The sequence below is a fragment of the Trichomycterus rosablanca genome, chromosome 8, assembly GCF_030014385.1.
Source record: "Trichomycterus rosablanca isolate fTriRos1 chromosome 8, fTriRos1.hap1, whole genome shotgun sequence".
Lineage (NCBI taxonomy): Eukaryota > Metazoa > Chordata > Actinopteri > Siluriformes > Trichomycteridae > Trichomycterus > Trichomycterus rosablanca.
In genome coordinates, this window is record NC_085995.1 from 5,526,014 (window position 1) to 5,547,194 (window position 21,181).

Here is a 21,181-nt window from a genome sequence, read left to right on the forward strand (position 1 = left end):
AAATTAATTATATAATCAGCAAAATAATTTGAGTAAAAGCTTTTAAATTATACATAATTTTTTAGAATATATTGGTATTTGACCAGGGCAGTTCCTTATTTTTTTCCATTAAAGCATCAACCATTGCAATAATGATCAGATCATTTGAGCTGGTGGATTTGATCTGCTGCATTAGAGAAATGTTTTGGGTAATACATTTGCAGCTAATTACAAATTTGATCTAAATATTTTTAAGATTAAATGTTTCACTTAATACAATGGACTTCATACAAATTATATAACCAGCTTAACATATTAAGTACAAGAAAAATGCAATCAGATGGTAAATGTAATCAGAAGGTTGTTGGTTTAAGCCACACCACTGCTAAATTGCCACTGTTGGGCCCCTAACCCTCAATTGCCTGAAATGTATTCAGTCACAATTGTAAGTTGCTTTGGATAAATGCTGCAAATGTAAATGTAAGAAAAATTTAACCCTGCTTCTGAATTGCATTCTGTATTTAGGTGTGTATTTTGTATTAATTAAACATTATTAAATAATGCTATTGGCTGGAGTGGCAAGAAAAAAGCACATTTAAATTTAAATTGTCCTTATCTGGAGTTTAAGTAAATACCACCTGTGTTCACAGCCCCTGTGTACCTGCCGAAGCAACCGTTCGGATTATTGATACATATTGTTGTGTAAATGCTGATGTGTAAAATTTTAGTAAAACTTTATACAAGATTCAACACAGTCATGGACAATTTTGTTACTCCAATTCACCTCACTTGCATGTCTTTAGACTGTGTAAGGAAACCGGAGCTCCCAGAGGAAAACCACACAGACAAAGGGAGAACATGCAAACTCCACACAGAAAGGACCCTGGCCGCTCCATTTGGGAACCAAACCCAGGAGCTTCTTGCTGTGAGGCGACAGTGCTACCTACAGAACCACTGTGCTGCTCCCTTACTCTAAATACATTTTACTCCTGGTATATTAATTATTTCTTATAAATCAGTAAATAGGTTTAAAATCGGCAAAATGATTAAACACTGGGTTAGTATCAGGAAATAATGTTTGTGTCACACACACAAACACATAAACATATCTTTGATTCAAAACATAAAGGTCTAACTGGTGTTTGGTGCATCTGTAGTTTTCCATTCCATTGAAGAAAGAAGTGTAAAGAATCTTGAATGGAAATGAAACATTGCAAAACACAGGAAATCTCTCTCTCTCTTTCATTCATTCTCTTTTACGTTGTCCAAGCTGACATATACCTGAGGTTGCATGCTAACAAGGAGCAGATAGCTTAAAAGATGAAAGCGCACCTGCATCTAAGTCGAGGAAGGCTAGACAGAAGAATATAATCTCCAAAGCGATCCCATCCTAACATAACACGGGCTATGAGGGTTTTTCTTCCTTTTTCGAGCATTATCAGAGCTCTTCAGGAGAGGAGAAAGGAAAACCACAATGTTAATGTAGCTGGAGCATCAAAGATGATCATTATCTGTCACTGTACAGAATGTCTTTTACAGAATGGTGGCCGAGGATCTTGTTGTCGTCATTTGCGACTGAGCGTCTTTAGCCAGTTGGGTGACCAGTTGATGACAGATCCGGTTAAGCCTGGACCAATATTTTAACTTGGCTGATTTGCATCCAAACATCCATGACAAGATAAGACAGTACCATTTTGCAACACTTCAGGGTACGAAGGCCAGTTTTTGAACTCAGCAGGTTAGACTTAGCTGCCTAATTGAAAAGGGTTGAACATCAAGATCTATTTTAGCCGAACCTGTTTCTAACAGTTATATAAAATCCAGCTAACAATCATCTGATTTTAAACACAAACCTAGTAGTAGAAGTGATCCTGTTGAAAAGTTAAGTGACTTTCAACCTGAAACGTCTTTCCTATGTCAGCTTAATAAATTTCAGCCCTGCTGAAAATGCTTTGGTCATGGCTGTAAGGCTGAAATGTCTAGGGTCAACAGCTCAGCTGCAAAGCAGGTGGAAACACATGTACATAGAGAGGCACTGCAGAGTGCTGAAGCGAGTAGCACCCAATAATGGTTTCTCCAGCTGCCTCTCGAAGCAAAATCAACACATGAACTGTTTGCTTCACTGATTTTTACTGCTTTACTGCATTTCCACGGACGAGCAGTCACACGTGCCTCAGAAGTATAATGTGCACTGTCGTTGAAAACACATCTTTGGAAGTAGTGTTATCATTTGGTAATCTGACAGATAAATTAACAGCGTTTATTATTCAGCAGCAATGCCTGAGCTCAATAATGCTTTTGTGTCTGAATAAAAGTGAGCCCTGCAGTTATGATCCAAAATTTTATATTAATACCAATAGTTTCAGAGTGGAAATATCCACCTGTCGTGCAGGCACCTCGACCAGCCAGCACAGACTCCAATTGCAGCAGCAATAAGAAACCCATTTAATCCCTCTCCCTCAGGCACAGTCAATTGTGCCTGCTGGACACCCAGCCAGGTCCATAGGATGGCTGAGATTCAAACTCACAAGCTTAAGATCTCACAAGCTACTCAATCACCCCTAGATTGCCTTAATTTTGGGGCATACAGTGTACTTGTTCTTGAACAAGAACCTAGATTGAGTAAGTAAGTTGTACTTTACACCTGTTAGCAATAGGTGTATCTATAACACTTTAAGTCAAAATTTAGGAAGAGTGTCTACATACTTTTGGCCATTTGGCATACCTGAACTAAAGAACATAAGTTTCTCTTATTGGAGTACATTCTATGACTTAAGGTACTGATCAGTGTTTTAGAAATAAATTTGAAATGTTCTTGTATGTTGCTGCTTTTCTACATCAATCATAAAAAACAACACACAATTACTTGAGTAAACTCTCTTCGTTTTACACGGTTGATTTCGTAAAGTGTTTATGTTTCTGTGTTTCTACAAGGGAAGCTGTGCTGCTTCTTCACCAGCTCCCATACCACCCTTAATACCTGTTTGAGGTACTTGGTGTTAAAGTATACTTATATTGGGCTGGGTCCAACATGAGCCAGTGCTGCAGGAATGTAGGGGGATGCCAGACGAACACATTTGCTGTTCCTCTAAGTAAACAGGAGTTTAGGGTTCGAATGCTGTGCCAGTTCAACTGAGACTGAAAACTTTGATTTTGGAAGACAAGGATACAAATGTCTATTTGTTTATATAATGCCTATATCGACTTCTAGGAATGTGTCTGTTGTTATCAGCATGCACAAAGATTACATTGGGCTTCACCACTACTGATGAACACATGCATAATGTATGCATTGTGATATTTTGTATTATTGCTTTACAACACACTTAACTTGTGTGAACTGAAGGTATCAGAAACCAAACAATTTACTAAAGAGCAAATCTCATTAATTAGAAGCATGGACAAAAGCTGGGCGTTCAGGTGGCGCAGTGGTTTAATGAACTTGAATCTGAGTTCAAATCTGTGCCTATCAACCTTGTCCGGCATGCAACAAGAACAACTGGCTGTGCCTGAGGGAGGAGGTCAAAAGGCTTTCAATGCAGCTGTACAATGGCACCTTCTGCTGTTTGTTTGAGGCACCTGCACTAGTGACAGAGTGCTCAGCGTTGCTCTCTATAAACAGTCTCTGTCAGCCAGTGACTTCATCACAAGTCAAACACACACACACACACACACACACAGGGAGAACTCCACAGAAAGGATCCAGACCACTCCACCTGGGAATCAAACCCAGTACCTTTTTGCTCTGAGATGACAGTGCTACCCACCAAGCCACCAGTAAATAAATATACATGTAATGATGAAATCACAGTTGGTGCTTTCTCTAGCAAAAAGGTCCAGGGTTCAATTCTCAAGTGGAGCGGTTCATGTCCTTTCTGTGTGGAGTTTGCATGTTCTTTCCGTGTCTGCGTGGGTTTCCTTCCACAGTCCAAAGACATGCAAGTGAGGTGAACTGGAGATACAAAATTGTCCATGACTGTGTTTGACATTAAAAAAAACTTGAACTGATGAGTCTTGTGTAACTAGTAACTACCTGTCCTGTCATGAATGTAACCAGAGTGTAAAACTGATGTTAAAATTTTTTTTAAATGATGTTAAAATACTAATAAATTAATGAACATACCCCTTCATGAAACCTATATAAATACAGTTGTATTTATTAATACTGGTAAGTGTAATATTGTGCAAGAAAATTTCAGTAGTCTGTGATTTTAAATATGCTTGGTTTATTTTATTTTTGCACACTTGGATGGAAAGTTATTTTCCATAACTCATATGCAGAATGTACATGCATGCTGTTTAACAGCTGTAGTGCTGGCACCATAAAACATTTCTCACAGGACATAAGAGATGGAGACACCAAGGTCGTGCTTATAGGACACAGTCTGGTCTCAGCCTGTTTTGACAGATTCTCTTTGTGATCTTACCTGATAGGACCTGATGGGTTGTTCCTCCAGGCTAAAACACACAAGACTATCAAGTCCTTTGGGATATTACACTTATACGGCTTGAACACAACCATCTGGTAACAGAGCACACACACACACAGATCGGACCTACCGGTCTGAATGGACTAATACGTACAGAGAGCTATTTTTACCACTTCTTATCAGTGCATTTAATGCAGGAATGTTGAAGAATTACAACATCGGTATGTTTTTTGTAATTAATTGTCCATAAAAGAAACACTGTTTACAAGTAACTGCAGTTGGTTACCAAAATTAGATATCACGTATCACATCAGTGTTAGAGTAAGAAGAAGTAAAAAATTTGGGATGATCTTTTATTTAGACATATTCTATGATAAAGTGGTTGACTACCTGTTTGAAACAGTCCACAGAAAAATTAAAATGCAAACAGCAACGCTAAGCTGGCAAAATATATCAATCATTGATTACATTCCCTGACAAGACAGGAAAACTTTATTTTTTCTTACTTACTCTATAATTGGACCTGGTTTTAGGTGCAGTGTTCAAAATGTATTCATTCTTTCTATTAAAAAAATCCAAAGAACACGATGAAACAAAACTGTTGAAACAATGTGATAAGCAAGTGTATCATAAGATCTAAAAACATCTAAATACAACAACACTGACTGGTTTGTTTACATTCCTCATGCTAGGTGCACTGCAGACATGCGTCCAAGAGTCATTCATTGTCGCCTCACTGCTCACAAATGAAAACATGGTAGACCAGCTTGTTAAATGTCAAGCTTTTCTGATAGTATGGTTCTGGGTTAAGTCTACGTCATGCATCTTTAATCTGATACCCTCAAATTACCGTAAAATTCTTTAAACAAGGAAAGAGACAGAACAGATAGAATAGATATACCCTAAATAAACACTGCTAAATGTGCAAACACAGGAAAAAGCACTAACACCTTGATTTACTGTACCTGAACACTGAACATGCTGTACATTTAGAGCATCTTTACTCATTCTTCAGTCACCACTTCATTATTCACAATAGATGTAAGGTGAAAATACACACTGAACACGGGGCAGCACAGTGGCTAAGTGGGTAGCCTTACAGCAAGAACGTCCTGGGTTCCATCCCCAGGTGGGGCGGTCCGGGTCCTTTCTGTGTGGAGTTTGCATGTTCTCCCCGTGTCCGTGTGGGTTTACTCCGGGTGCTCCGGTTTCCTCCCACAGTCCAAAGACATGCAGTCAGGTGAATTGGAGATACAAAATTGTCCATGACTGTGTTCGATATAACCTTGTAAACTGATGAATCTTGTGTAATGAGTAACTACTGTTTCTGTCATGAATGTAACCAAAGTGTAAAACATGATGTTAAAATCCTAATAAACAAACAAAGCACTGGTCAATCACACACAAACTTATTATACACAGTTGCAGACACCTGGGGGCAATTCAGTGTAGCCAATTAACCCACTGGCATGCATTTAGTAGGTGGGGGAGGGATGGTGTACACCAGTGCAACATGAAAGAATGTGCCTAATTCCACACAGAGAATCAGGGAAGAAGAAAAAAGTTGATTATCAAACCTGTCACTTAAATTGTGACAATTTTATTACCAAAAATAATCCAAAAATGTGATCCATTTTAATGAATTTAGTAAATATTTAAGGTACATTACAACAAAACACAATGACCTGGGCCTCTTTACACATCCAGGTCACAAGAGTAAACGTTCCTCACAACACAAAGCATTCAGAAAGGTCAGTGAGTTTAATACCACACTGGAGTTGAGCCCTGGGCTCCCAATGCAGTTTTCTAGCAATCTTAAAAACTGAGAAATTCCACTTGAAAGTTTAACAGATGAAACATGAAAATTTTTGCTAGTAAAATTGGACTCATTTACTTTAATCAGTGCACCATTTGTCAGCATGTGGAAGATGTAAGCAGGTTGCAATGGCTACTGCAACCATATAAATGAAGTCTAAATCTTAATGACTGGACATTATTGATGTATCCTTGTTGTGTTTACACAAAGACGGATTTATAGGTTTCATTGTTAAATAAAAAAAACATGATTTTCCACCTTTCTTCCTCTTTGTTGAGGGATTAAGTCCAATCTTACTAGTTATGCAGTATTTAATATTTCTGATGAGCACCTGAATGCAAAATAAGATCTTAATGTGGTAAAATGACGATATTAACAGCAAGACAAATGATTAAAGTTAGATCAACAGCAATTAAACCTAGTTATAATGAGCATTACAAAGCTCACCATTACGACAGGACTGCCAGGTCCGGTGTGCAAAATCATATACAGTGGTACCTTGTAACTCAACGTCCCCTAAACTCAAAATACCTTGAAACTCAACGCCTTTCACCACATTTACTAAATCTGGACTGATTTATGTTTGGAAAAACCAAAGAATGTCTTCAACCCAGAATTCTGATGTCAACTCTTAAGAATAGTAAGAGATCCATAATGGTTAATGCTATGGACAACTACCTGATGTACTTGATTAGGTACAATTACTGCTTTCTATTCTTGTAGAGCAGTCCTAAAATATGAGGCAATTTAGAGGACTATGTACACCCAACAGTACAAGCATTGTTTCTCTATCCCTACCATATTCCAGGATGATAATACCTTCATAGATAATACTTAGATTGTTCTACAGTGAAATAAAGCTGAATATTTCCATGGATTTTTCAATCATCAGGTGCAGAAATACAAAGCACTTTTCTTGCAGGCAACATGGTGGTGCAGCTGGGACAGAGTGGCTGGAAAACAACATGAGGCCTGGGAACTTGGCTTGTCTTAGCCTCCTGTCAATATATTTGTCCATGTGATTTACCTTTAGGTAATCTGGTTTCCTCTCACCTTCCAAAAACATGCAGAGAGTGGATTAGCTGTTTAAAATCGCCTCTAGGTGTGAGCAAATGGAGGAATGAGTAAGTGTCCTGGCCTGTAATAGATGAAACACCAGCCAATAGGATATTTGTTATACGATTTTAACAGTTATGGAACACCAACATGTTCACCAAGCTAATCTCCATATAGTCCCTCTAAAGTCACATGATTTAGGGCCACCCATTGCTACCTGACTTGCTCCATTCCCATCAAAAATAGCAAATAATACCGTTTTCCCTCTGTAAAAAGGCCAGGCTATGCTGTCTGTCCAACTGAATCAGGCCCAGAACCTTGATGGAACATCTCTTCGTCTGTTTGCCACTTAGGAGCCAATTGTTAAAGGGAACAAAAACAAAATGTGTCCCTCCCTCAAACTCTGATTGTTCTGGTACCTCATGGAAGCAAAAGTCTGTGTGCTTAGAATGGAAACCATGTTACTGAGGCCCTTTCACTTCCTAGTCACCTTACCTTTGTTTGTTTGGTTGGTTAGTTGGTTGGTTGTGCGCCTGGTGTGTGTTGGTTTAAGCCTGGAGCTCTGGAATTCATTTATTTCCTTAATTATTTGGCTTTTTTAAACTAACTGCAGTCAATAGTAGGTACTAGTGTAAGAACACTCACTCACTACTCACTCACTCACTGTCTTAAACGCTTATCCAATTAGGGTCGCGGGGGGGGGGTGGTAAGCACACAGTAACACCCTGGATAAGGCGCCAGTCCATCGCAGGACAGACACACACATACACACACCCATTCACCTATAGGGCAATTCAGTGTCTCCAATTAACCTTACTGCATGTTTTTGGACTGGGAGGAAACCGGAGCTCCCGGAGGAAACCCACGCAGACATGGAGAGAACATGGGAGAACTCCACACAGAAAGGACCCGGACCGCTTAGTCTGGGGATTGTGTAAGAACAGTGTGTATGAAGTCATTCAAATATACAAGGGTGTCATAACATATTAATTGCTTGATTCTAAAATCATACTTATAATGAATTTATTTTCACTAATCGCATCATTTTGGTGACTGTCATGCAATGAATTGGTTGCCAATTGATGTCAATAGAAAAAAAACCCACCCATTTATTTAATTATTCCTACTTAAGGAAATTAAGTAGCCAATGACACTTACCCACATTTCTTTAAAATTTGAGGGGAAACTTGAGTACCTGGAGAAAAATCATCACACACAAGAAACTCTTTAAAGGCAGTGATTAGAAGTCGACCCAGGTCCCCAGGATCCATGTTGCTGTGTGACACCCACTCACAAACGTGCTGTTACTTGAAGTATACTGAAGAGTCTGCTTCTACCATTGTCTTATTAAAATGTCTTCTGGTTATTCTTCACATGATCGAGCGTTAACAAGAAACACACTGTATTGTCATGGCTCGACATGCTGACGGTTTTAAGCTCTCCCTCTTTCTCTTTGTTAAACTTTGGCTAAAGAAGAACACACCATTTATTTGGATTTTCATTTACCGAGTCTCCCCTGCTTTGTTAGCGTTTGGCTGCAGGACTGTATGATCAGACAGAACCATTTTTAATTCAGAGGTTAGAAGTACCTATCAACCTTAGGTAGGATTTGAAACTGTTGTTCCATACTTCTGTTTTTTCTTGAGACTTTTTACCTGCAGATGACCTTATCCATGGAGGTGCTTGTTATGGGGAAAATCCTCACACTATTACTAAAAGGTTTCAGACTACACAAGTTCACAATTTAATTTAAACCCTTTAATGAGTTACAATACACATATTTAATTACTATTACTATTACTCCCTGTCAGACACAAAAAAATCATGTCTGTATGTGGACGCCCGACCGACTGATAGCACAGCTGCTCATTCAAACCGCATAATTTGCGTATGTGCCACTTGAGTGCCAACATCTTTCATCTATTTTGATTATTTTTGATTATTAGTAAATAATCTACAGTAGTGTGAAGACATGAATTAAGTGGAAATAGGGTAAAATTACAACTTAACATTAAACCTGAGGATTTTAGTTACACAGGTAGAACTTGGCAAACTTTACTCATTCACTCACTCACTGTCTTAATTGCTTATCCAATTAGTGTCGGGGGGAAGGGGGGGGGGGGCTGGAGCCCATCCCAGCTTTTCAGTGGGTGCAAGGCACACAGTAACACCCTGGACGGGGCGCCAGTCCATTGCAGGGCAGACACACACACACACACACACACACACATACACACACCCATTCACCTATAGGGCAATTCAGTGTCTCCAATTAACCTGACTGCATGTTTTTGGACTGTGGGAGGAAACCGGAAATCCCAGAGAAAACCCATGAATGTGAAATGGGTCACCTGGCCTCACCTTAATAACAGCTCCAGTTCTGTCTGGTAAAGACCACCGGTATGTTTAAAAGCCTACCCTTCCACTAACAGGGTGGATTGTGGTTCCATTTTTTAATGTTTTAACTTGTGTTTCAAATATTCCCACACTTTTTTTTAACAGGATGAAGGTCCAGTGATTTACCTGACAAGTCAAAGTGTCCCATTGTGCTTTTTGAATCAGTCACAACTGGAGCAACTTAATCATAGTTGAAACACCGTAAAACCTGATTGACTTATCTCCTGCTTGCACAGCACCTTGAACTGAGTCAATATTAGAATACCAAATGAGGTTTTTAGTGGACCTGTCTTATAAAGATGAGGGAAAGCTGTCACAGAACCAGGTTTACTCATCCAGTTCTTATTAAATGATATTAATTAAGCTTCATTGCTAGGTTTTGCTGCAGAAATGGTAGCTGAAATTAGATTTTTATGTTCTTATTAACACTAAATTCTGTTGAACGAAATTTTATTATGTCATATTGTTAAAGTGCATTAAAATAAATGACAATTTATTTAGATGATAATCACTTTTCGATGTGACTGGTGGTTTGGCTCACTCAAAGCGCTCCCTAGGAACGAATATTTACACTAATTGAATGGATATGTCGCCATCTACTGGTCAAGGTGCACCAATACATGTTTTAGGTATTTACCTAAATGTTTACTGTATGGCTAAACCTCAAGAAGAAGATAGGATAAGACTTTAATGATTCGAGGGCGGCACGGTGGCTTGGTGGGTAGCACTGTCACCTCACAGCAAGAAGGTCCAGGTCCTTGCTGTGTGGAGTTTGCATGTTCTCCCCGTGTCTGTGTGGGTTTTCTCTGGAAGCTCCGGTTTCCTCCCACAGTCCAAAAACATGCAGGTGAGGTGAAATGGAGATACAAAATTGTCCATGACTGTGTTTGATAGTAAATTTGTGAACTGATGCATCTTGTGTAATGAGTTACTACCTGTTCTGGCATGAATGTAACCAAGGTGTGTAAACATGACGTTAAAATCCTAATAAATAAATAAACTTTATTGATCCCCTTAGGGAAATTAACTTGTTACAGCAGTACAAGAGAAGGGTGGTAAAGAACAGAAAAGAAAGACAACCAAGAAAATAAAAATTGAAATTTGGAAAACATAAAATACAGACTGAAGAGCTGCTAGACATATTTTGTATTTATTTACACTAAAGGGTTTCCTTTTAAAACAAGTAATGTACATGCAAAGAACGTGTGGGCTGTATCAAAAATCAAGTCTTATTTACAAGTCAAAGATCCGAACAGAGCTGTTAAGATCCAGCATAGTTTTACAATTACTGACTGTAGTCCATCTGTTTCTCTACATAAATTTTTAGCCTGCTTTCACCCTGTTCCTCGATGGTCAGGACCACCACAGAGCAGGTATTATTTAGGTGGTGGATCATTCTCAGCAATGCAGTGACACTGACATGGTGGTGGTGTGTTAGTGTGTGTTGTGCTGGTATGAGTGGATCAGACACAGCAGCACTGCTTTAGTTATTAAATACTGTGTCCACTCACTGTCCACTCTATTAGACACTCCCACCTAGTTGGTCCACCTTGTAGATGTAAAGTCAGAGATAATCGCTCATCTATTGCTGCTGTTTGAGTTGGTCATCTTCTAGACCTTCATCAGTGGTCACAGGATGCTTCCCATGGGACGCTGTTGGCTGGATATTTTTGGTTGATGGACTATTCTCAGCCCAGCAGGGACAGTGAGGTGTTTAAAAACTCCATCAGCATTTCTGTGTCTTATCCACTCATACCAGCACAACACACACTAACACACCAACACCATGTCAGTGTCACTGCAGTGCTGAGAATGATCCAACACCCAAATAATACCTGCTTTGTGGTGGTCCTGTGGGGGTCCTGACCATTGAAGAACAGGGTGAAAGCAGGCTAAAAAAATATGTGGAGAAACAGATGGACTACAGTCAGTAATTGTAGAACTACAAAGTGCTTCTATATGGTAAGTGGAGCTGATAAAATGGACAGTGAGTGTAGAAACAAGGAGGTGGTCATAATGTTATGCCTAATGGTGTACATTGAATACATTTTCAGCATTTAGCAGCCATATGGAGGATCACACTTTGTCTTATGTAGTTCTCCACTATTTGTGCTGGTGCCTTGACCAGACAGCAGGAACAGACAGCTGTTGTAGCTCAATAATGAGAAATCCTATCCAACCTTTCTTAGACATCACAAACTGTCTCTTATGAGTAACCAGTCTGGCCAGTAGCACTGCTGAGATAGAACTATCCAACATGGAACTGTAGAACTGTATGCACAATTCCCACAGTCTGCATGTAGTGAGGGGTCCATACGGTTATTTGTCTTTCTCACGTTCACAAACATCATGTTTTGCACTTTTTCTGCTTGGTATAATTGTTTTAAATTCTGATAATTGGGCGGCACAGTGGCTTAGTGGGTGACACTGTCGCCTCACAGCAAGAAGGTCCTGGGTTCGATCCCCAGGTGGGGGAACTGGGTTCTTTCTGTGTGGAGTTTGCATGTTCTCCCCAAGTCTGCGTGGGTTTCCTCCAGGAGCTCCGGTTTCCTCTCACAGTCATGCAATACATGCAAGTGAGGTGAATTGGAGATACTAAATTGTCCAGAAACAAGAATAAGGCATTTAGCAGATGCTTTAATTAATTAATAAGTGACCTGCAGTACTGTGACAGTAAGCAATTGAGGGTTAAGGTCCTTCCTCAAGGGCCCAACAATGGCAGCCTGGCAGTGGTTGGGCTTGAACCAGTGACCTTCTGATTACTAGTCCAGTACCTTGACCCTAAAAGGATAAAGAATAGAAAAAGGTGGCCGCTCAGGTGGCGCAGCGGTAAAGTACGCTAGTGCACCAGAGTTGGGGTTCTGAATGCATCGCATCGAATCTCGACTCCACCTCTCCGACTGGGTAAAGGAAGTCGGATCATAGGTCCTCATAACCGGTGCGACTGCGCCCCCTGCTGGCTGACTGATGGCGCCTGTACAGGGCTGAGGAATAACGCTGATGGGGGTGTGACCCTCCGAGCACAGTGCCCGTCAAGTGTATGAACTCGACTCGTGCAGGTGAAAAATGCAGTCTGTACTGACTGTGCGTACCGGAGGGGGCATATGTCAGTTGGGAGGCGTCCTCAGTCAGCGGTGAAGGGTCGAATCAGTATAGAGGGTAAATTCAGGGTAAAATGGACATGACTAGATTAGGGGAGAAAAATTGGGGGGAAAAAAGTGGGGAAAAATAGATTTAAAAAAAGACTAAGAATAAGAACACAGTCTTATCTGGATCATTGCAAACCCAGTGGTGAAGTTTAACAATGGGGAACACTCGACACCCCTCGTACGGAATAGTGTGACATTGCTTTACGCCGTGCAGCGCGCGACTTCTCACCACGCGCGCCACCTCCGAACATGCCCACTCCCGTTACCCGGAAGTACGCACAATTCCCAAAGATGGCGGAGCAAGGTCCAATGGCGATAGCGATGCGGCTAAGAAATCAGCTCCAGAACGTGTATAAACTGGACCCTTTGAGAAATGAAGTGAGTATGCGCCGCATTACGGAACACGCTGTGTGTGCGCGTGGCGGGAATTCCTCCGCGTGCCGGTGCACAGGTATAAACAGAGCGCGCGCGGGTCGGACTGCGGGAACACAGACGGGGCGCGCGAGCATGCATCGGCTGTGCGCAGGCGTGAGTGTGCACGAACCGAGGCGGCTGTTGTTCACCGTCCGGATTCTGGCTTTGTTTTCTCCGCAGACCGCGAGTCCGTTTAGGTTCAGTTTAGGAGTTTTTAATTCGTTCTTCGAGGGGTCGTTTTGTTCACGAGGAGAACCGACTCGTGCGTGTATGTCGAGCGCGTGTTTATCCGCGCGAGCAGCGCAGATTGTTCTGTTAGCAGCTTAGCATGACCGAACAAGTGCATGAATGCCCGTCAGACCCGCTGCGTCCTCCTGTTTGCTCGTTTAGTACCAGACAGTTCGTGCAAAGTGACCAGAAACAGCTTCACGTTCTCACACAGTTTCTGTCATTTTGGGTGTAAATTTGCTTTAATCTGCTTCATCCAGCTGCTTCAGGAGCTTCGTTCAGGTCGAGCGATGATGTTACCACGACTAAACCGATTCTGCACTCGCAGTAATTAACTATCGGACATGTCCCAAAAACTATAAGCCAAAGTTAATGATTACATTCAATTATACCATCTTTCTGCCGCGGTAAATATTAATCGATAATTATATTGCATGAACTGACCTTGATAATGCGTTTTATTTACTGTAAAATACAGTCTGCATGTAGTGAGGGTCCATACGGTTATTTGTCAGACCGATAGATGGATAGATAGATGGATAGATAGATGGATAGATAGATCACTTTATTAATCCCACAGGGAAAGTCAGTTATTACAGCAGCTCCAGTACATTAAAGCAAAAAGTATTAAAGTACAAAGATTTAAGTACACAGGTAATGTTGTACATACTATGTAATTAAATAAAAAAGAGTAGTATGTCATATAAAAAAACAACAACTAAGAAGTATCACATATTGAAACAAACCAAAACAACGCTCCTTCAGGACCAGGGTGCAACATAGAACACAAAGTGCAAGACAATACAATAGACACAGTGCAGGTACAACACAGTACAATAAATACAAAAAAAGGCCTACAATAAATACAAAGAACTTCACTGATCTAAAAAAGTAATTTAAGGAGACCAGACTAGAGACAAGAGTAGTGTTGGCTAGTACATGGTACTGAGTAAATGATAGATGAGGTAAAAAAAAACATACTGATATACAGTTAAAGATGTTTTATAGCAGCAGAGATATAAAAGAGTAAGCTGCAAAAAATGCAATATTGTGCAAATTGCAATTGTGCAAAAATGCAAGTAATACAGTCACTAAGTAGTTGTGTGTGTTGAAGTTGTCAGAGTTCAGGGAACAAGACTGTTGGTTGTGTGTGAGTGAGTGTATGTGCATGTATGTCATGTTCACTCCCATCTTACATTTACATTTTTGGCATTTAGCGGACTTACAGTACAGTGACAGTATATTGTCTAAATAATTGAGGGTTAAAGGCCTTGCTCAAGGGCCCAACAGTGGCAACCTGGCAGTGACCACAACTGTCCCTATCTTGCACTATTGTGTGCACAACTGTCTCTATTTTACACTATTGTTTAAATTGCAAGAAATCTTCTTAATTTTGCAAACATCTGATTATAGATGTTAGATGCACTTCAGTAATTTGATTTTGTGGAAACCTTAAGGCTTTACATTTGATGTATTTTTTGGCAAGGTGTACTGCCATATCTGGTGGCTTAACCCCTAACAATAAGTGTGTTTTGTCCCCCAGAATTGCCTAACTCCAAGAAATTAGATTGCGTACGCTTCAATAATCTGAATATGGGAAACATCACTATTTAAATAATATAAAATCATTTTCTGGTTGGGTTTAAACTGCACTTTTTTATTTGTAAACAGAACTGCTGCATGCAAACTGAGGGTGGGTGAGGGCGAGGCTCAGTCCAGCAGTCTCTGTACCTCTTGTGTAAGAAATGAAGAGATCTGACATAAATCACAGCAGCAATGGAAAATTACTTTTTTGGGTATCAGTTCATTAATTAATAATGAACATCCCTAATACCTGATGGGCAATGGTATCTCGGTGGTTAGGGTACTGGACTGGTAATCAGAAGGTTGCCGGTTTAAGCCATGCTGCTGCCAAGTAGCCACTGTTGTGCTCCTGAGCAAGACCCTAACGCTAAATGCCTCAAATTAAAATTATGATGCAGTTTATTCAGTCTAAATCCAGAGTCTACACCTAACATCACAATGTGAACTAGAATGTACTGATTTTAGACTAGGGCAATTACATTTTTTTAAGTAGTTTCTGATTATTTATTTTATTATTTTTTAGTTCTTTTAAAAGGAACACTTTGCTTATGTACAATAGCACTGTGTTCCTGACCATGTTCTCTCTTTTTACAGTTATAGACTTTGTGGGTCAGTTAGTATTTCTTTGTCATCTACTGTACATTTAAAAAAGGTTGAATTTTAAATATTTGAAACCTAAAGATTTTTTTAAGTTACATCCTATAAAATGATTACCTACTTGTTGTTATGGCACTAAAAATGAGCATTTTTTTGCTACGTCAACTTTCTAAAGGCAGATTGCAGATAGAACTGAACTATCCATCAATGTCATGTACATCAGTAACGTGATTTTCCTTTTACTTAACAGGAAGAAGTGAAGATAAAAATCAAGGACCTGAATGAACACATTGTGTGCTACCTGTGTGCAGGATACTTCATCGATGCCACTACTATTACAGAATGTCTTCACACCTGTAAGTTTAGTTATTCTTATTCCAAATACTGAAAAACAAAGCTCTGAACCTTTAACCTTAGTGGCCAGTATAAAAGTAGAAATTATGAGAGCAGCTCACAGTACAACAACAATATATATTTTTCTTTAAGAGAAAAAAAATGTACAAAGAATTACTTTATTGTAAAAATACTAAAATGTTATACTTTTAAAGGAAGTATAAAAAATCAATCTGCCAAACATTACTGTTCTTATTTTCTTTTTCTTTTTTTCTAGTCTGCAAAAGTTGCATTGTCAAATACCTCCAGACCAGCAAATATTGTCCAATGTGTAACATTAAAATACATGAAACACAGCCCTTACTGAATCTGAAACTGGACAGAGTAATGCAAGACATCGTTTACAAACTCGTCCCAGGGCTACAGGAAAGTAAGTAACCCTACACCTACACTGCAGACTAAATGAATATGAGCACTGGTTTTTAAAATCTTTTGTAATTTTTTTTATTGTTGTTTCCCAGGTGAAGACAAGCGAATCAGGGAATTTTATCAATCAAGAGGCCTCGAACGTATTATACAACCAGTGGGAGATGGTAAGATTACATTCACTCGATTCTTGTACATCCAAATTGGCAAATGCAGTAGAATTAGCTGTATTGCACAACCTCATCATGCTTCAGAAATTCTTTACACTTAGGCATTTACAGTGAGTTAAGATAAGCGCAGTATTCATCAAACATTACAGGAATTTCTCCAGCTCCACATAATGCAAAAGTAACAGACAGGGTCAGCTAGTTATGTTGTTCCTCGCTGTCTGGTAATTTACATCTTTCTGCCCTTTAGCTTTAATATCTGCCTCCTGTGCCAGCCCAAGTGATCACATGATGCCTTAGAGACTTTGTGTTGTTTTCATGTTTTATCACCATTTATTAGGGTTAGGGTAGCAGTAGGTCCAGTGCCCCTCTGGACAGGATGATGATCTATCGTGGGGCCTCGGGATGAAGCAACAATGTTTACGATTGATGCAAATTGTAATGCTGGAACACTGTCAGTCTGTGGGACACTCTTTTGTAATATTTGCATAATTGTTGAGGTGGCATATTTGTTGTTCTCCTGCCTAGAATTCTGTGCACATACAGGCAACATGCTTTGCAAAACATTCAAATAAAATTGAAAGCTATACAAGTAAAAGTGAAATAGATTTTTGTTTGCCATCATGGTAAGAGCCACATTGCTGGAACTGCCGGTTTGAAACTTGGACTTTGCTCACAAATACAGAAGGTGCATGGGGTTACGTGAACCTACTTATTAGGGAAACACGCATCAGTGTACCCCTTGTGTCGGTCCCAAGCCAGATAAATAGGAGTTTTGCATCAGAAGGGCAATCGGCATAAAAACTGTAAAAAATCAAATATGCGATCGAACAGGAGCAGCAGAAGAAAATCATTCATTCTTAAGGACGTGTAAATCTCTCTGTAGTCACTGGAGACTGGGGTGATATTAGTGACTTCTCAGGTGTTTATTACAGCTGAGGGTAAAAAATGTTAACCAAATGTAGCCCAAGCAGCTGGATGTTAGTACACAGGTATAAAAGAATAACGATGTAGAGTAACAACCTTTACAGACACTAGAGGGCAGCACACACCGTTCTTAAATTTAAATCCCTGCGCTATTGTGTTTAGTCTAAAACCTCTTTCACCATCCATTTCACTTCTGCTTTGTGTTCCTTATAGATTCTTTGCCAGATAACACAGGATTACCTTACACCAGCTTCGATCACTCTAAAGCCCATTTCTACAGATACGACGAACAAGTCTCGCTCTGTTTAGAACGGCAAAGGTAAGCTCACTGTTTAACTCTTGTGTAAATCTGAGAGCATGCAGTACGTCCACATACTTTTGGTTATACAGGGTGGGGCATAATGGAGTGGGCACCGTATGGGCTGTAGTGGCAGTAGAGAGGCGGGAAAGGTTTCATTCGGTAGGCTAGGCTCTACCATTTTCATTTTCTTCATCAATTATTATAACAATTTTGAGGGAAATGTTTCCTGGGCATTTGATCTCTTTAAGGGGAGACGTGGGGTGGCCGGCAAGGTCACCAGATTTAAGCCCTTGTGACTTTTTCCTTTGGGGATACCTAAAGGAAAAGGTTTTCCGACATCGTCCTCGAACTCTTGAGGATTTGAAGGAAAGGATCCGAGAGGAAATCGACGCAATACCACCTGAGATGACACGGAGAGTCTTGTATTGTATTGCCAATGTATTGCCAACAACGGCCGCCATTTGTCTGATATAATTTTTAAAACCCATTAAAACAAAACTGTTTTTTATGTACTTTTCAGAAATATAAGCATTTTTTTTCTAGATAGTTGGGTTCTTTTGGTAGATTCATTCAAAATGTGGGAGATCTTTATGCCCCACCCTGTATAATGTAGATCTTGTCTACATACTTCTTATAAAACCATTTCTTGTTGTCCCATTAGATTGTATTTTTTTTTTCTTGGTGTAATTTGTTGGTGTAAATTTGGGTTTTAAAAATGCAATGCAAATCAAACTTTTTTTTGTTCTTTGTTTTTGCAGCTTGTCATTATCTGGAAAAGACAAAAATAAGTTAACTTTACAGGTATGGTGCAACGAGCAGAGTAGAAATCACTACACACAATGCTTTGATTTGTTATGGATTAAGAATATTTGCGATGTAAGTGCTGATTTACTGATTTACTTTCTGGTCTCTGCAGCAAAAATTTGTTCGTTGTTCGGTTCGAGCGGAGGTCCGGCATTTAAGGAAAGTCTTGTGTCATCGACTTAATGTAGAGAGACATCAGGTCAGACCCTCAATTTTTTTCTTCAAATCTTATTTGTGGGCATGAAGAATCAGAATCAAAACCAAAAGGGAGAGTGTGTGTGATCAAATTCTAGCATAAATTAATCATTCTAATTATTTATGTCAGCTTTTTTCATTTAGACATACCCAGTTGTCTATGTAGATGCCCAACACTAAACCTAGATCTCACTGGTGGTGGGCTTGCATAATAGACCACCCTAGTGCCCCTTGAAATAATGAATATAATGCTTTTTGTAAGCCTAATTAATCTAATGATATGTCTCTCTTAACTATTTTGTAAAGACCTTCTCCTACCTCAGGCATTAATCTCAAAGTTAGGAAGCACTCTCTTCAATCAAAATAAAGCTGTTATTATATTTTAAGAAATCTGATAAGGACACTGACATTTTACCCCAATAGTCAAGTCATTTAGTGCATGTATACCCTTAATCAGCCATGTAAACACACTCAGGCGAAATGGTGGCTCGGTGGGTAGCACCGTCACCTCACAGCAAGAAGGTCCTGGGTTTGATTCCCAGGTGGAGTGGTCCAGTTCCTTTCTGTGTGGAGTTTGCATGTTCTCCCCGTGTCTATGTGGGTTTCCTCCGGGAGCTCCGGTTTCCTCCCACAGTACAAAGATGTGCAAGTGAGGTGAATTGGAGAAACAAAATTGTCCATGACTGTGTTTGACATTGAATTGCATAGAAGTGTCTGCTAAATGTTTTAAATGTAAGGTGATTGTCACTGTGCTGACATGAACTTCATGCTAATCTATTTAATTGCATGACTATATATTGCTTTTTTAACTAAAAATATATAATCTTCCACTATCATTTATTCCCTCCTCATTTTTTTATCTTTCTTCTTTTCATTGCTGGTTCAGGTCCAAATGCTGTTTAATAACGAATCTCTACCAGATCACATGACGATGAAGCGGCTCTGGCTTTCCCACTGGTTTGGAAAGGTACTGCCATCAAACAACTTTCTCCTGAACTTTGTGTTTTAGATTCCCTTTATGTCCTTTATTGTTTCCCCAAAGCAGTCCCCAAGGTTAAGCTTCTGAATATTAGAGTATAAAAGACCAAAGTACTTGTCATTAGATGTCAAAACTATCTGGACACTCCTGCTAATTATGGAGCAGAGCAGTTTCAGCCACAAAAATCAGTTGCTGCATAAAATCAACAATATCAAATAAACCACATAATTCTAATTTTGTGGCAGACAGTTGGGGAAGACCCTTTATTGTTTAGCATGTTTGCATTATTTGCAAGTGAGGTTTATAAAAACATGTTGTAAGTTTGGTGCAGAGGAAATCGGGCCAGTGATAGCTCAGTGGTTAAGGTACTGGACTAGTAAACAGAAGATTGCCGGTTCAAGCCCCGCCACCACCAAGTTGCCACTGTTGGGTCCTTGAGCAAGGCCCTTAACCCTCAATTGCTCATTGTGTAAGTCGCTTTGGATAAAAGCGTCTGCTAAATGCTGAAAATGTAAATGTAAATGAGTGACCTCTGCAGAGCTCCGATCTTAACCCCATGAAGAAACAAATAACACAGCTAAATAAAAACAGGAACATGTGTATGTTTTCTTATAAATGTGTTTATTATTAATATCTTATTAATCTCTTTCAAAGTGTGAAATATTGGTTTAAATTTGGCCACTACTTTTCGCGCTATTGTGCAGTTGTACCTCTAGGTGGCACCACTGCAACGTACTAGTATGTCAAATGGTCATTCGGTCCAATTCTGTTGTAATATCTTATACTAAAACATCTAAAACGTCTAAAACATGGTCTCTGCAGGATTCTCTGCATGGGGCCGAATGCTTAATAGATAAATAGACAAAGTAACTTTATTTGAGAAAGCTTTTTTCTTTTTCTTTTTTAAATGTTAGTTTTATGTGTAAATTTGTAAATTATGTCTAAATGCCGACAATCGTTTACAGACAGGAGTAATTTTTTTGCACTCCGCATCATGCTTTTTTGTTTTACCTTTTAGGCCCAGCCACTGGTTCTCCACTATGCCATCAAGGATAAAAGAACAAGATAGGATATGGAAATAATATCAACTGGTGTACATATTTTGTATTTTATATATTCTATTTTAATAGTTTTTCTTTGCATATATACTTATTTTTTGTTTTGTATTTTTGGAAAATAAATTAATGTGTAAAAAATATTTAATGTTTAGCGTCTTTTTAAGCAAACCATTGATTTTATCCACATTTAATTTCTTAAACAGAGCTGCAACAAAAATTTAATTATTATAATACTTAAATCGTTATTTACAAATAATAAATAAATCCAATTAATGCTTTTGGGGAAATAATAATTTAATAGCCATCTGACTTGCAAGTGAAGTTAGCAAGCAGTCAGAAAC

General features: G+C 39.3%; 1 protein-coding gene across 1 annotated transcript; it reads left to right on the forward strand.

Moving 5' to 3' along the window:
* The first annotated feature begins 13,076 nt into the window (after positions 1-13,076).
* On the forward strand, positions 13,077-20,980 carry pcgf1 (polycomb group ring finger 1). The gene is made up of 9 exons (XM_062999764.1): positions 13,077-13,205; positions 15,901-16,006; positions 16,261-16,413; positions 16,505-16,576; positions 17,717-17,822; positions 18,563-18,605; positions 18,721-18,807; positions 19,690-19,770; positions 20,801-20,980. The coding sequence occupies exons 1-9, from the start codon at positions 13,077-13,079 to the stop codon at positions 20,849-20,851; spliced, it is 828 nt and encodes a 275-aa protein (XP_062855834.1). The 3' UTR covers positions 20,852-20,980.
* The last annotated feature ends 201 nt before the right edge of the window (positions 20,981-21,181 follow it).

Excerpts from the sequence above, each read along its gene's own strand:
- pcgf1 (XM_062999764.1), top strand. The coding sequence starts at position 13,077 with ATGCCCACTCCCGTTACCCGGAAGTACGCACAATTCCCAAAGATGGCG. Across the intron at positions 16,007-16,260 it reads TACAGAATGTCTTCACACCT|TCTGCAAAAGTTGCATTGTC; the intron begins GTAAGTTTAGTT and ends CTTTTTTTCTAG. Across the intron at positions 19,771-20,800 it reads TTTCCCACTGGTTTGGAAAG|GCCCAGCCACTGGTTCTCCA; the intron begins GTACTGCCATCA and ends TTTACCTTTTAG.